Source organism: Aythya fuligula, chromosome 6, assembly GCF_009819795.1.
Source record: "Aythya fuligula isolate bAytFul2 chromosome 6, bAytFul2.pri, whole genome shotgun sequence".
In the NCBI taxonomy this organism is placed as follows: Eukaryota; Metazoa; Chordata; class Aves; order Anseriformes; family Anatidae; genus Aythya; species Aythya fuligula.
This window is the reverse complement of record NC_045564.1, coordinates 6,770,539-6,787,276: the sequence shown is the minus strand read 5'-3', so window position 1 is coordinate 6,787,276 and position 16,738 is coordinate 6,770,539. Positions and strand designations below refer to the sequence as shown.

The 16,738-nt window shown below is 41.4% G+C and overlaps 1 protein-coding gene across 5 annotated transcripts in view; it reads left to right on the top strand.

Moving 5' to 3' along the window:
- The window catches only part of KANSL1L (KAT8 regulatory NSL complex subunit 1 like), a 56,982-nt gene that overhangs the window by 37,479 nt on the left and 2,765 nt on the right, over window positions 1-16,738 (top strand). For 4 of the 5 annotated variants that reach the window (XR_004253386.1, XM_032189633.1, XM_032189635.1 and 1 more), the window contains 7 exons: window positions 729-891; window positions 4,950-5,060; window positions 5,555-5,614; window positions 8,009-8,133; window positions 9,469-9,593; window positions 10,489-10,543; window positions 16,037-16,149. Coding sequence is in view for 4 of the 5 variants with exons in the window: in XM_032189633.1 (XP_032045524.1) it covers window positions 729-891; window positions 4,950-5,060; window positions 5,555-5,614; window positions 8,009-8,133; window positions 9,469-9,593; window positions 10,489-10,543; window positions 16,037-16,149 (752 nt within the window). In the remaining variant the exon portion in view is untranslated. The remainder of the gene's footprint in view (window positions 1-728; window positions 892-4,949; window positions 5,061-5,554; window positions 5,615-8,008; window positions 8,134-9,468; window positions 9,594-10,488; window positions 10,544-16,036; window positions 16,150-16,738) is intronic. The other variant, XM_032189634.1, reaches the window with a different exon arrangement.

Sequence of the window (16,738 nt, the reverse complement as noted above, 5' to 3'; positions counted from 1 at the left end):
CCTGTCTTGCTACTTTGCACCCACCGGTTCTGTGCAACCCATCATTTAACTCGCTGTGCTCTAACAAGCCTTGCAAAGAAGCAGCTAAATTGCTCTTTCTCAGCTCTCCTCCTAGTAGTAACTCCTCTTACTACCTATTAATGAATTGTTAGTGCATCCCTCTCCTGCGTTTATTGTTCTATATCTTCTTTTGTGTCTGTTGCTTATCTGACATTTAAGTTATAACAAGACAAGGGCTTTTCCCTCTTGCTTTGTGTAAATACACTGCGTGCACAAAATATTTAATGTTGTATCTTGCATTAAAATGTACAAGCTGTCTAGAGATGTAGTCACTAAGAATCATACTAAAGGGATAAACGGAGGAGAGCCCTATGCATAGTTCAGTGTTATTATTGTTTGTGCACCCATGTCGTGCCTATTGTGCTGGAATGGCATTGTAAGGGGTGGTGGTTGGTCACAGGATATATCGGAATAATGATTGGAAACAGCTATGTTTTGCTCTGGAAACCCTGACAACTGTTTGCTGGTCCTAATTAAAGGGTATTTTTATATTCTTTGTATTGTGCACCATAGTTCATAAGAAGTGGGGTTAGTCATGTTTGGAGTAACTAAGTTTGTAGGAATACTTTTCCCATTCACACATCAAGGAGTCACTTTCTTCTTCTGGTCCCAGTTTGAGGGAAGTGAGTAAAGGAGAAATTAACCTTCCGTTCTGTGTATCCATGCAGACTTCACCATCTAGAGATGCCTCCTTTCCATACAAAACTCAGTTACCATGCGTGGTGCCAGCCTCCACGTTGATCAGCAGTGAGTACAGAACAGAATCGAGAATACTGGATTATGTGCAAGAGCTGGACTCTTCCTTCCATCCCGTCTTATCATTCCCTTCAGGTAAGTAAGTCAAACCTCGTGACTCTAACAGGGTTGGGCTTGTGAAAGCTGTAGAGCTTGTGGACTACTTTTTCCTACGAGCGATTTCTTCTAGAATTTAGTTCTCTTACAGAAAACTTCACACTGGCAGAACATGAGTTTAGACTAAATGAAAGCCTTAGCTTCATCCTGACATACGAAAAGCACACCGGCTAGATCTCCTGTGCCAGTAAGACAGCTGCAATTCAGAAAGACTGCCACAGGAAAAATATGGGGGTAATCTGTGGCTTGTTTCACAGTGTGTCTGATAAGTCAGTGCTAGTCCCTTCAGTGGTGCTTTTGCCTATGCACTCCTCTATCTTGGTTCTCTTGTTTTTTGAACCACTTCCAGTTCAGGCCCTTTGCACTAGGCTCAGAAAGCTTTTATTTTGTTTTTTTTTGTAATCATTCTTGTAATAGCCTTTTTGGTGATCTTGTTTAAACCATAGTTCCGGTTTCTGTCATCTGATTCTTTACATTTTTTGAACAGTAATGCAGATGGTTCTGACTCTTCTTGGCCCTGAAACTAGTGCAGGTGCAACTTGGCAGCACTTGGGGCTTCAAAATTGCACATGAAGTGTGCAGGAAGGATTCATTCTGTTAGATTTCCTGATGGTCTTGAGGTATTTGCTGACCAGTACAGCAATCCTGCTGTTCTGGGTGTTGTCTTTGCCACAAAATAATCCTGAACATGAGGCTTGGACTTCCATGGAACTGTGTGAGCCTTTAATCACACCCCCTGGCTTCCCAGAATGACGGAGTTTATGCTTCCTCCTGCTGCTGGGAAGTCAGGGATTAAATGAAGTGTTGGGTTTGGTGAATGCGTCGCTGACCAGTGGAGAAGAGCTGGGTGTGGATGTGGAACCCTGAGGAGGTCTCAGCTCCTGCAGGTTTACATCCCCCGTGTGGGATCCAGAGGAGATTCCCTCAAGGGGCAGACAGGGGGAATAAACACTTCAGGAGTGCCACAGCAAGCATCCCAGTCAGCAGGACTCCTCTGGGGAGAGGAGAGACAAGCAAAGCACCTCTTAAATCTTTGTTCTTTCCAGACCCTTTCCCTCACTTACGCCGTGTCTCTGGCTGCCCAGCTGGACAGGAGCCAGGGGCTAGGCAGTTGTTCCCAAATCCCTACAGAGGAGAGCTGTCCCCACTCGCTGCTGCTTGGGTGGCTGCCAGTTTGTCTAACTCATCAGATTGTTTCCTTGCTTCCGCTTCTGTGCGAGCCTCACTGTACTACAGTGTATATGTTTTGGGTGGCTTTTTTCAGTGTTTCTTAAGACATCTGTTCAAGGATAGTTGTTTAAGGCTATGCCCCTGCTTTCATTTTTTCCTTAATCTCAAGGGAGACTAGGAAGTTCGACAAGAATGTTGGAAATCTCTTTTCTTAGAAAAGATGGCTCTAGTCGTCATGAAAATGAAAGAGACTGAAAGGCTTTTGATTGCCTTGTGGCTGCTGTTGGTCACTTTGCCAGGAGGGAGGAAGAAAAATGTTATTTTAGCTTCATTCTGATACCAAGGACATCTTGCTTTTGGGGAATATTTATTCTCTTTTCCAGGAACCTTAGCCTTGCTAATAATAGATGAGACAGGAAGAGCACTACGCTACTATGTCCTGCTCAGATGCAGTCCTTGCTTTTGAGGACTGTGCCGTGTACTCCATCGTTTCTTCCTCCTCACGAGGACTGCTCGTCTTTTTGTCATTTTATTTTATATGATCAAATTATGAAGAAGCGCATGCTAGAAATTTTCCAGTTTGGTCAGGTAGTCTGATTCACTTTCAGGTTTTATTTGCAGCTTCCTTTGTTATCCCCTTCCAGAGGGACAACTTCTCTTAAAATACCACTTGTGGCGTGCCCACATCTTTTATCTTTTTCTTTTGAATAAAGAAAGTTTGTCAGCAGCGTAGAAGAAAAGGCTTTTTTTTTTTAATTTCCTCCGTGTGTTAGAAAATATTATTGGTATTTGTCTTATTTCAAAATTCTGTGAATTAGATTCTTCGTGAGGAGGGATTCAGATTGAAGATTCAGATGTTGTTCTCTCTTGTATATATTTATTTAATTTTTTTACTTCCAAAGGAGAATCGTAATTTACAGACAGTTTAATCGTACAGTGCAATTGGACTGGCTCACAGTGTACTTGCATCTGGAAGTATAATGCTCGTTACAGATTTAAGTCCTGCCCTTAAATATTTCCATATTACCAAGGGTCTTTACCAAAAATATGAGTGGTTACATTATACCTTGAGTATAGAAGTGCCTTTTCAAACTTGCACCTTGACACCTGGAAAATTGTAGTTTGTTTCTGATGTTTGGGTCTGGTATTTGTGCATCTAGCTTGTGGATAATCTGGAACAAATACTCCTGCCCTTTTAATTAAGGTACAGGAGTGCATAATAAAAAAACCCTGAAACATCAAGGTGGTTCCCCCGGTGAAAAAAAAAAAAAAAAAACAGGAGAAGCTTTTTTTGTTGTTGCTTATATAAATGTCATGACTAATAAACCTTTCAGACCTTATCGATGCTTTACTCAGAGGTAGAATAAAAAATGTGCCAAAAAGCTTTTGCAGGTCACCTTTAGTCTTGTGACAAAATACCTGCTTAGATCAGTATCAAATTGAAATAATTTGTCCTGTTTAGTTAGCAAAATATATTGAAAGCTTCTGTCCTGGCAAGTCCTCAAGGCTAAGGTTGTATGTAAATAAAAATCCTCCAGTGCCCACCCTGTGGCCCTGCGCTCAGTCCTCTTCTCATTCTGAATGTAATAGTTGTCAAGCGTGCTGCTTACGATGACATATTTCTTTCTACTTAATTTCTTTCATTTAATTTTGTTTCCGGAAAGGCTTTTCAAGCAGAGACCAATTTTTCTTAAGCCTTCCTGTCCTAACAACAGTGGCTGAATTCCTTACCACTTGAGATGTTTTGCAGACTAATTCTTGGTTAGAGCTCCCTCGGGAAATGAATTGCATTTCCCCGCTGTAGCCTTTGCCAGGGAGAGAAAGAAGGAATGTACCTTGAAATTACCTCTAGGCTCCCAGCAGTAGTAATTTTCAAAAGCGTTAATTACTTGTACACAGAAGGCTGAACCGAAGGCTTTTCAGATTACAGAGGAAAGTGCGCTGTGTGCTCTCCACTGTGCTGGGTTTTGTGCAGGAGTTAGTGAAGAGGGGAAGACCCCGATCCCGTTCCCACCATATCCTCCAGAGCTTGTTTCCAGTCATGGGGTCACTGCAGGTACAGACATAGTTTATTCCACAGTAAGATAATTCTGCGCTTTCTTACTTGGCCTTTGAAGACTAAAACAATGCTGTTAATCTACAAAGTGCCTACACAGAGATTGGTTGAGGAGCATCACTTAGGTTTGAGTCCTGCTTTGATCTTAGTTGTCTTGTCAGCCCTTAGAGCTCACAGTGGTGGAGAGAGCTTGGAACCACTTGAGCGTACTGCCTTGGTCAGCACGTGTGGCTGCGTAGCTTCACAGCAAAAAATGGATGTGTTTTTACCCTGGCATAGCTCTCACTTTCCAGTAGCAGAAAGAAAGGTACCTTCAGTTCTTACCTCCCTGCAATTACAGGACGTTATATTGTGTAGTACTTGTCCTGGAGAACAGATGGAAAAGGCTACGGATCTTTGCCTGCAGTGCAGGATCCCACACGTGCAATAATTACCTGGCTGAGAATTACCTCGCCTCAAGTTTTTTACATATGTATGCAAAACTCACGCCTGTAAAGTGTCTGGTTGGGCTTTTTTTGATTGTTGTCATCAGATTTTCATTTTGCCATTCTTGGGTGCTTCCCTATATTGTGTCCAGCTTGACCGTGTCAAGATACTGCAGCCATGTAGCGGTTAGTCCTCATGGCATTGATGTTCTGTATGAGCTGAAGGACTCAAAGCAGTATTGCTCGTAGGTTGTATTACGTAGCACTGTGTAAATCCACTCCTAGACCTTCAGTGATGATGTACAATTCATTATGTCATAGGTTGCCATCTTCTCAATACACACTCCATTCACTTTGTGTGTGTGTTTTTTTTTTTTCTCCTTCAGATATTCCTCTTCACATATACTTTGAAACATTATTAAGGAAGGATGACATCAAAGGAGAACCTGTTGATGCCTCGTCTCTGGGAGTGGAGTTTAAAATATCTCCAGACAATGGTATGTAAGGCAAGACATTTTAATATTTGCAAGACTGTTTTTCATTAGTTTGCCCTGAAAATGTTTAATGTATAAATTTGCCACAAAGTAGGTTATCAGAGAAGGTAATGGGCTAGGGGTTTAGGTGGAAGAGGAATTTCTTTGCCAAGCACAGGGTCAGGTACTCTGCTGTTAAGCTGAAGCAATCCTTTCAGAGCTGCAGGATGGCACCAGTACAAATGCAGGGAGTTTGGACCACAAGGTCTCTGCAAACACAGGTGCCTGACTGCAGTATTCTTTAATACCTGGATTCCTATCAGAAGTCTTTTTTTTTTTTTTTTTTTTTTTTTCCCTATATTAAGTAGTTCACCGAGACCGCCTGTAAATCGCAGCAATGAAAAATAAGTTTACAACATGATACATGTTTATGTTGTAGCCTACAATCAGCATAATGTTTCTCTCAAACAATGGAGCAGTGACTGTTTATCTAATTCATAAATCTTAATCAATGTCAGGAACATCTGACCAGCTGTCGGAGGGAAGAAAGAAAAGACACCTAAGTGAGACAGCAGTAGGTAAGAGACAAATTGTGTTAAGACAGTACTATTTTTTAAAACATTTTATTACTGTAGAAATGAGTTTATCACGGGCTTTTGAGAATGAATTTTAAAGTATCTCCAAAAAGGATACTATTACAAAACCTTACAGGAGTGAAAAATGAATTTAGGATTCCATGAAAATAATGTGCTACTTTAAAGCATCTCTTTCTTCATCAGTTTGTATTACAAAAGGAGACAAGCTTCTGTATTTTATTTTTGGAATGCTCTAAGGAAGTTGCTCAGCAAGTCCCACTGCATTTTGCTGTGTCATTATTTTCACCATGAATTTTGTATAGTAGTGTAGTGAAACAGATGAATTGCAAATTTATCTGTCAAATCATGCACCCAACCAAACACTTACTATTCCTGGCAGTTTGGTCAGCTATGTTTCATTTGTCGTGTACTGTCAGTTGTGGTTCTGGCTTCCTTCCAGACAGTTAAGAGTACTTGTGGGCTACCAGTGCTTATAATTAGTGTTTTCACTCTTCTTATCTTTATATTTTAAGCCCTTGAATCTGTACTTCAGCAGTAGGTAAATTAATAGAAACTGCTCTGAAAGTTCTGTAGAACCACATAGAATGATGTGGTAATTTAGGGACAAAAATTCAGCATGCCCTTGTAGAGATAAATAGCATCTTACTTCTGCAGGCTATTAGGATGTAAAACTTAACAGATTCTGTTAGAGATTGATTTATGTGAACCTTCAGAAAATGCTTAGTGAAACTCCCCCCAAGGTATTTGAGGAAAATGACTAATTATATTACTCTAAAATTTCCCTTAAGAAAGAATGAAAATATATAAATCATCAGTTAACGTTATGGAAAAATACACTTCCAGTGCATATCCAGATAAAGTTGCTGGTGTAATCTTGCAATAGAGGTGGGAGAAGGGGAATTGCTGCAGATGATTTAACCAAAACTTATGATCTATTTAAAAGCAAACAGCAACAATGAAAAGCAACGTACATATTGGTTAGGAAGTTGCAGGAGAGGCTGAAAGATGTGTTTGGACAGACTAAAAACTCTCAGATTTAGATGAGTTTGTGGGTCTGGGGTGGTTGGGTTTTTTTGTTTGTTTGTTTTCCTCGTGTTTTTTTGTTTGTTTGATTTTTGTCCTTCCCTTCCCTTTGTCATGCACTCTCCCCTTGTCTCCTCTTGGGAGGTGCTTTCCCCTGTCCCCTCTCGCCAGCAGCAATCTTTTTTGTCCGTGCCACCTGCTGCCCTAACCAGTCGCCAGCCCCCACAAGGCAGGTGCTGGCCCAGTGCTTCCGAAACCACGCTGTTCCCCTAAGTGAACAACTGGAGTTACTTGGGAGCACTAGTAAGAGAGAAAACTTCTTGGTATAAACCTTTTGAATTTACAGTTAGGCTTCTGCCAACAGTATTTGGCTATTTGAGTTAACAGAAGGGAAAAAACAAAACCAACATCTTTTATCGTAAGGATCATTTCCCAATGCCAGAAAACTGCAGGGTGGTATCGTTGTGAGTAGCAGCAGCAGTTCTAGCTTATTAGTGCTGGGGGTGTAGTACTACATATTTATTCCTAATTTGGGCTCTGTCTAGGAGAAATTATCCATGGGGAAGGTCAGCCTGATGATCAAGGCCAAAAATAAAAGCTGTGTGCCAGGGAGCTGCAGAGCTGCCGGGGAGATGAGAGTTCACGTACTTGACCCAGTGCAATTCAGTATTTAGGATCTGTCTCATCTCTTCTTTTGATGGTGGAATCCACCGACCCTTTACATTAGCCGCTATTTTAAGTTTGAATTCTCATTGTCTACTGGAAATTCAGGTAGAAGAAAAGCAGAATACTGGTGGTTAACTTCTGAATCCCTCCCAGCTTTGCTTACACTGGGACTGAGTAAGAGTAAACAAGAATTACGATTTGCCTGGGGCAGTGGACCACTGCTAAAAGAAACCACACATGGAGATCTAGAAACTAATTTTGTTACCCTTTCTGCCAGTTTTGTTTTACAGTTTTATCATTTAACCAGGAGGAATCTGTCACTTAGGGATCATTAAGTCAGTGGGATATGAAGCACTGTGTGGGGACACTCAGAGCATTCCTCTAGGCCTGGTTGTATTTGCTGTGTGTATAGTCTAGGACAGTTTCTGTAAAAAGAAGCAGGATTTGCCCGTATGAAGCTGGTTCCAGCAGAAGAAATCCTTCATAGAAAGAGAGGGATGAGTTGTGTGGAACAACAGGATGAGTAACAAGTGTTTATTTAGACAGCCTTTTATAGTATTTGGTAAATCTCAAGTGGTTAGCTGTGGGCTTCTAGAAATGACTTTACTCTTACTGTATGGAAAAATCTCCTTAGTCTAACAGGCAACAGACAGTGTGCACTATTGTTTACTACTGTTTTTGTGACAGGCGAACGTAACACTAGGTTTGAGACGTTCTCCTTTCAACATGCAGAACCAGAATCCCCTAGCAGTTTTGCTGCCGTGACCAACGTCAATGCGATGTCTAGGCCCTCTCACAGCACTTCATCACAGGTAAACAGAAAGTGTGTCACTGTCTTAACGGAAATGTTAACAGCTGTGCAAATTAATAATCCACAAATACAGGCTCTTTAAATCTAAGCTAATGTTAAGTTACAGTAAAGAACTGTGAATTAAGTGAATTACATCAAGAAATTTATTCCAGATTTAGTATGTAGTGCCCCTAAACCAGATAATTGGTTGTGAAGAGTTTTACAGATAACAGAACTGAAATAGATGCTTCATTTAGTGGCATTGGGCCTTTCATTTTACTTTTTTCCTCTTAAGTTTCATTAAATGTACTGTGATATATGCTCCCAGTTTTACACAAGAGCTCTTGCCCTTGGTGCAGCTATGCCAAATGGCATCACTGTGCAAATACATGTATAGTCACAGCACTTAGTAAGTCTCAGCTTTGCTATTTAAAAACTCTTGTGCAGCACTACTGGCAAAGTCTCTGGTATATGAATTTGCTGAGGAGCAGCAGAGCTCTGATTCAGTGACGTCCTTGCAGAAACACACTTTGTTTTAATTCTATTGGAATTAATTGAGAAATCCATAATAATACTCAAATCACAGGCCCATGGTTCTATTAAGCCTGGTGTTACACTGGTGCTCAGTAAGTCATCGTTTTAATCTGGAGATGACGACTGGAGAACTGAATTAAGATCTGCAACCTCCAAGCAGTTTTGATAATACTCACTCACATTCTTGAGGCCAGCTTTAAAGAATGTCTAAATGAGCATTTTAGAACAGACTGCTTCCATTAACTATCAGCTGAAAACTGAGATCTAGCAATATGGAGTATACGATTTAAAACTAAGCTTTCTCCTGTAATCTAGAAAATTCAGTTTTTGACACTTGTAAGTTCCACGAACTATTGAGCAGAGAACACTGGGAATCTAGTATGATCGTTCACTTTTTGTCTTTTGCGTGTCTTCTAGAAAAATATTTCCATGTAGGTTGTTCTTCACTGCTAAATGTAGATTCATTCTCTTGGAATTAATTGTGTCATGCTGAAAAACCACTTGGGTTATGTGTCAGTAGATAGGTTACAGAAGGTCTTCCTTATAGGCTGAATGTTAAGAAGAACACAGCATTAAAGTTCTCTTAAGTATTCAAAATTAACTGTATGTGAAGTTAGAGAAGCATCCTTTGATATCAGTAAGAGCTGTGCAAGCAAGGAGTTAATCTTAGAGGTGAGATAGTTTTAAGATCTGTTGAAATTACTTAAAAAAAAAATAATAATAATTTGGGCTCTAGAAAATCTGTTACAGAATATCTCAACTAACATGGATTTCCTGTCATATAAGCTGATAAATCTCCTCTTTTATTGATTCTGTTACACAGCATAACTCAAGGAGGAGGTTGAGAAGTGAGAGCTCCTATGACATAGACAACATTGTTATTCCCATGTCGCTGGTGGCACCATCAAAGCTGGAGAAACTACAGTACAAAGAAATCATTACTCCAAGGTTTGTTCATGACCTCCTTAGTTGCGAAATGAACACGAGAATACTATTAAAGATATTAACATCTAGTTAGATGTTGTAATACTAAGATGATCTTTTCATGTGCTTGTGGGGTTTTGTTTGGTTTTGGTTTTGTTTTTTACTGTGCACATCAGTTTGTGTATAGGAGTGGATGAAAGATGAGTGGTGGGAAGACTGGACAGCTGATAGCACAAGGGAAATAACATGATAGGCGCAGAGTGGTGGCAGATGCACAGACTGGCTAAAAATAGAAGTTTTTTTTATCATCTTAATTGTAGTGATACTCATGGGCTTAAAAGTGCTATTGGGCTGACATGCTCTTAGTTATTTGGAGATTGCTGTCTTTTGTGTTACGGTTCACTAAAAAGTAGCTAACAGCAAATTAAACAGAATTGTTTTAGCATATTATTTTTAAAAAATTTTCCATTTTGATACTATGGATTAAGCTGAACTTTTTCCATATAGTGTAAACACATTATTTGTAATCCACAATTCTAGAGATGTAATAAATAAATACATCAATAAAAGAACATCTTTAGATTGCTAGAGCAGAGTAATTGATCTCCTGTGCTATAATTCAGTGTCTTTTAAGTACTGCAAGTTGCCTGCAATACTGTAGCTGTTCTATATTTCAATCTCTAATTTGTATTTGTTTTTACATTGTCTCTAAAGATAAAACACTCTGAGTAACTTAAAAAGTTTGTTGGGGAAAGGAAAGGTTAAACGTTGGGTTAAGAAAGGAGAATTACATTGTGAGCATCTGCTATTGGCACCTGAAATTTGAAATTATTTTATCTGTAGAAACAGAGTCTTTACAGCTGAAACAATGAAGCAGCATGTAGGTAAACTAATTTGACTTTTCTTGTTTCATTTCTAGTTGGAGAGTTGTTGAATTTCAACCTTTGGAAAGATCTCCTACAGATGATGAAGAGGTAGGCTGTATTTTAATTAAACCAACAGTTTAGTTAAATTAGATACATAGTTGGGATAATCAGTAACTGTTTTTCAAAGTCACTGACTTCATGCAAATCCTGGTAAGTTTCAGATTTCAAAAATAAACTATTAGGTATTGGGCTGTGGCAATGTGTCCTACCCCAACTTACTTGACCCTGGAGATAATTCACATTTCTGCCATCCACTACATTAAGACTTGCTGTTCGCTTGTTCTGCCCCTTGTTGTCAGCACAGTCAGAGCTCCTGGAGGATCCCTTTGAGGCCTCAGCTCCCCCATGCTCCTGGGCACTCTGATGCTCAGTCTCTCTGGGTGTGACTCTCTCTTTGGGGCTACCTCTGCAGTAATGCCTTTCCTTCTCTCTCGTCCTTTTCTTTTATGGCCAGTTCCCATGGCCTCTTGTTCTTGAGGAGGTAATTTGGCATTTTGCTTGCGGGTTTCCTAAGTTTTCTTCTTGGTGTTCCTGCAACCCTCCTGTTGGAAGCAAGCTTTTCTGCTTTGTCAGGAACAACGCAACCATCAGCATTTCCCACTCACCTTTTTCGTTAGGTGTGCACACCGTGTGCTACTCTTGCTTCCTCCAGATGTAAGAATCCACCTTTTTCTTTCAGAGTACGCCCATGGACTTTGGGGCAGGGAGATTTCTTTATCCCCCAATGGTGGTTTTGAGGTGTTTCCTAACCCCAGTGTGAACACAGCAGTGTGTCTGGTCTCTGGGCTGGCTTTCCACTCTTCCTGTCTTATTGTGGCTCCTTTTCCAGAGCCAGAGGAGGAATCTGCCAGTTTTGCTGTCCTCTGGACATCTGTAGCCTCCCTCCAGTCCCTGCTGTAGGCCCCTACCAGCTGTTGTAGCTGCAGGTAAAACTTGTGTTTTACCTTCATCCACAACATCCATTCTAGAGCTTGTTTTACATCCCTACAGCCAGGATTAGAGACCTTAGTGGTAGACAAAGACTGTCTATCTGTAGCAGTACAGCAGGGTATGCTAAGCACCCTAGGCAAGTGAAATTACTGTGCCACTCCCTTGGGGTAGAAAATACACTCTCCACAAAGGCCAGGCTTCTTCAGGAGAGATTTACGAGGCCTGTTAGCTTCCTCCTACCTGGAAATTGATGCTTTCAGAGAGCATCACAGCCTCACCTGCCTACCTGGCATGGTTGCAGTCATTTCACATGGTACTCCTGGCTCTGAAGCAAGGGAACAACTTCCTCTGACCCTGCCTTTTTCGTGCACTTGTGAAATTCTTGGTGGTGGTCAGATTTTGTCACCTCCACCACTGCCTGTTAGCTTGGTACTGTCTGCTGGCAGGAAACCTGCCTGATCTTCTTTAGGAGTGAGAAGGTCAAACTATAATACACAGGAGAACGCTCTTGTGAGGATATTTAATTAAACTACGTGGAGAATTACTAATAAGGCAGCAAGGGCACAGTGCCCCATGAGAGCCTGCTATTCATTGTGCTCGCCTCGTCCTGGTATCGAAGGGCGGGGGTAGAAAAAGAACTTCAACAGTGGTTTGCCTTTCTTCAGGGCTTCAAGGGACTTGCTTGGAGCACTCGTTGGATTTCTGTCCTAGACCCCAGATCCCATACAGACTACTTATCTTGCATACTTTTAGCTCATTTTTGCTGAATGGACTTCAAGGAGTCTGTGAAGTTTGTGCACTTACTGCTTGTTTAACAGCCCTCCCAGTCCATTTGTATCTGGCTTTACTAGTTCGTGTATGATTCATCGTTTGGCCAGGAAATACTTGAGTACAATAAAGCAGCCTAGCCTCCTGCTGTGGTCCACTGCTTCAATATTGTCTGTCAGCTGCTGGGTATAACAAGAGAGGAGGGATGTCAGATGAGAAATATGCTAAAGATCTTACTCATCTAAATCATCCTTTGCCAATTTTCTCCCTTTCTTTTCAGATCATATTAATTGGTTTGGATGTTCTTCTGAGGACTGAGAAAAGGTGGCTGTTTGATCTTAATTCTTTCACTGCCTTGCTTCAGGTTTTAGGCTGAGTTAATTTGTTACTGTGTAAGCTGGAGAAAAAACATCAGAAAACAGGAGCGTTACCTTTTCTTTCCTTCACTCACATTCTGCCACTTGAAATTGTTTCATGCACTGAAATCAAGGCAAACTTCATCTAGCAGATCATTTGGAAAGGAGAAAAGAGCAGGCAAAATGTACCGTCTGCTTTCATACAAAAGCTTTTTCTTTGCTTTCCACTGCATAGCAGTCTGTGGTGGTACTGTGTAATACTTCTGTGTGGCCAAATTTAAAACTCCTCGAGTTGTCCTTGCGTTGTCCAGCACTTAGGGATTTCTCTCGCTTCATGCAATGGGCTCACACCAGAGTTCCCACAACTCACAAACAAATGTGGTGTCCCAGATTTGTCAGGTTCTACAGGAGCTGCACTTCCAGGGACGGGAACTCAGCACTTTCTGAAAATCGGGCCCACTCATGCTACTTTATTAGAGCCCAAAAAGCTTTTTATGGGGTGCCACAGTTTTGTTTCTGGAAATTTTGCCTTACAAGGACAAACACATAAAAGTTGGACAATCTAAAAGTTAATCAACTATCTGTGTCTGCTCCACTGCTCGCTCTAAAAATACTTAGTTTTGGGACATTACAGCGTTTGTATTTCCTGGTTTGCATGTGTAAATTTGCAGTCTGTTGTTGCTTTAGTGCAGGGGAGGGTGCGGCATGGGCTTTCCTGTTTTGTTTGCAGTTTGTTTTGTCCAGGTTAAAGTTTCTGGCAAGGCATGGATATAAAGTAGAGTTAAAGTTTATTTTGTAGTTGTTTTAGCAATTGCAAATACTTCAGAATAATTCTTTGTGTAATTAGTTTTGCATAAGTGTTTTTATGGCGTATGACTCAGCATTTCCCATGGAGCTGACGACTGAAGCACTGACTGTTGTTTTGAGAACCTTTCAGAAATATCCCTGCCTGTTTATTCCTGGTATTATTCCTGACTATTCAACATTAATGCATAGTGGCTCGTAGCTTAACTAGATGAGATGGGAGGGATTCAAATCTTAGTTTGCTCTAAGTCTTTCTTTGAATGAAACCATTAGACATGCCTCGCAAACACACCTTCCTAATAGTCTTTTCTCTCAGCGTCACTGCTAGACCCTGCTGGCAAGCAATGACAGCTCTTTGGCCTTTTTCAAGCTACCTTTGGTGGAAAAAAATACTTTTCTTTAGTTATAGTAATTATAAATTAATGTAAAGTTGTTTGAGGGAAATATAAAATCTTAGAAAGGTGAGGAAGGGCAGAGGCTGCACTGAACCAACCAGAGTTTTTTTACTCTGAGGTAATGTGATTTTTTCTGTAGAACAAAGAACAATTTTAAAGTAAGAAACTGTATTAATGGTTGGTCTTCAGTGGAATAGGGTAAAACTCAAATAAGTAGTTAAATCTCTGCTATTGGCTATGGAAAAGGTACAGTAAGGCTTACTTCTAATATTTTTCAGAACTTGTAGAGGAATGTGGGCTTGGGTTTTGAAAGGAAGCTCGTTAAAAATAAAGTTTCTTCCCAGCATGAAAAGTTTTGGCAATTTGCTAAGAAAAGTAATTTCAAAGTCTAAGTTTTTCTTTGAAAATTATCTTTTGTTTGCACTTCAAAGGAAATTGATCACACAGAAAAATCCTGCATTTTCCCTGAGGGAATAACACTTTTGTAGTCCATAAAGTTGTCGCCTTCACACTGACCTTGGAAAGGCAGAATGTGAACTGAGATGCAGCCCCAGACCCATGCCATCCAGGTGACAAGAGCTGGTGAATTCCAGAAAGGAGGAGACCCATTCGGTTGAGTTACATGAAGGGAAACAAACAGCTAACAAAGAAGTTTGTGTTGAACATAAATAAAAGCAAGGAGGAGTCTTTAAAAAGAAATCTTGAGCTGAGCAAACAAAGCAGGCCTGTTTGTCTGAGGATTCCTCTGGGGTGCTGGGCTGAGCAGAAATTAGGCAGCACCAGTTCTGGCAAACGGGTCCAGTGGCTGGTTCGGATCACACAGAAGTCTTTGAGATCCTTTTCACTGACCCTGCTAAATTTGGTTGTGGGGCTACGGCTCGTGGCCAGCAGCCTAGGATGGAGGTGTGTGCTCTGGCAGGCTGAGGAACGCCGCTGTCAGGTATGTTTGCAGCAGCAGCAGTGCGTTGTATTTTGCATTTGTACCCATAATGGCCATGCACTGCTTGGTGCTGCAAGGCCTCCTGGAGAGAACGGCTCCTGCAGAAACCTCAGGGCCAAGAGCTGCCTGCTGCAGAGTGAATCCTGCTGGCAACATAACCGTCTCTCTGGTGGTGCAGCTAGGATGCTGCTTTTAGTTCTCTGTTTTATCAGACTAAATCAGAAGATGAATCATGTTGCTTGTGTAGCAGCCACAAGAACTTTGTTTCATGGAAAATCAATTTAATTTTCTGTAACCTCCCAGTTCTTGGTATAGTTCTTGTCCAGGACTGATCTGGCAGTGCAGCTTCACAGCTCCTACAACCAGGAATTTTCTTTCTTAGAATTTCTCTGCTTTTAAGGTGGGAGTGGCTGGCATAAAAATCCATGGCTTCTGCACTCCTGTGCTCTTGCCAACCACAGCTTTTTAGATGAACTTTGAGGCTGAATAGTTTGGAGCACTTTGAAGTAATGCTGAGCTGTGCTGGAGTGGTCCACCCTGCAGTCTGGGGAGTGAGAGGGAAGGGCAGCACTGTGCTCCTCGCCTAGCTGCATACACACAGCAGACTTAGACAACAGAAAAGTGAAGATGGCTCTTCCTAAGTGAAGGTCAGATGTAAGCGCTGCATCTGAGGAGCTCTGCATAAAAAGCTGGCTCGTTTGACTCTAGGAGCAGTTAAAGTACATTTACATTAGGTCTGTGTTAGGTTGTGCTGGGCTCATGCCGCTAAGAAATGCTCTCTTCACAGCAGACACCATTTTCTGCTTGGTTTCATAGCAGGAATGCGGCACCTCAGGTTTGCTGCATGCCTCTCCATGTGGAGCTATTGCAAGCCCCTGTGATCTCAGACCTGCCTCTCTGTGCTTAAAGAGCACCTGGCAAATCCTGCTGCCTCCCAGCCTCCTCCTAAATCAGTCTCTAAAAACTCCTTGGATTTTTGCTCGTCTTCATTTTGTGCTTTTAATGCTGCCTTGATTTTGCAAATGAATACTTGTCTTTTTAATTCTCTGCTTCCCACCGTAGGGAGAAATGTGCTAGCTGCATAGGGCTGTAACTTCTGTATGCCTTCAGATCAACCACAGACACACAAAGAAATGCACAGGAGGTCACAGCGTCCCATAAACTGTGGCTCTAAGTGAGAGTGCCAGCTGGCGGCGTTATTTTGATGTACCCTGGTACTGCTAGCACACATTGTCTTGTTTGCTTGTGTTTGGTGAACAAACCTTCACGGAACTACATCCACCAGCACCTGTCTTTGTTTCTAGTGATGTTGATAATTGCAGCAGCTATCCCTCATTTTTCATTGCAGATAGAAGATCTCTCGGATGAAGTCTTTTCCTTACGTCACGCAAAGTATGAAGAAAGAGAGCGAGCAAGGTGGTCGCTGTGGGAGCAGAGCCGCTGGCCCAGAAGGAATAGCAGGCAGGTGTATTGACTTTGATAAGAGCGTTCCCGTGGGACCAGGGGTGGGTCGCTTGGTGCAGCAGGTTCAGAAATGCTGCCACAGAGCATAATGCTGCTTATTTATCAGCTCCTCAGAGTCACTACCAGGCATAAATTGTTTTTGCAGTTGAAAAGGGAAGGCCAGGCAGTTCTGAAGCATGCAGAACTTACAGAAAGTTGGCACGTTGGTGATCTGGCACCGCTAAGATTGTAGTGCCGTACACAACACACGGCTCTGTTGGTTTGTGCCACTCCCCGTTATCATGACTTTTAGCCACCCCTTTTCATTTGAATCAAGTATAATCCCTGTAAGTCTTGGAAAAAATAGTGTATATAAGGCCAAACGTCATATAGCAGCTGTATCTCCAATTTTGGTCTGGGAAAACGATTCCCATAATTTGCTTCAGAATCTGCCACAACAAAAAACATCCCATAAACATTAGGATAACTTTTCCTGCTGTTTATCATATATATGCCTGTGTCTGTTCCTGGCTGAAATTGAATCATGATGCAATGAATAAATATGCAAAGGTAGCTTTTATACTGCAGAATAAAATTAGAGGTAAAA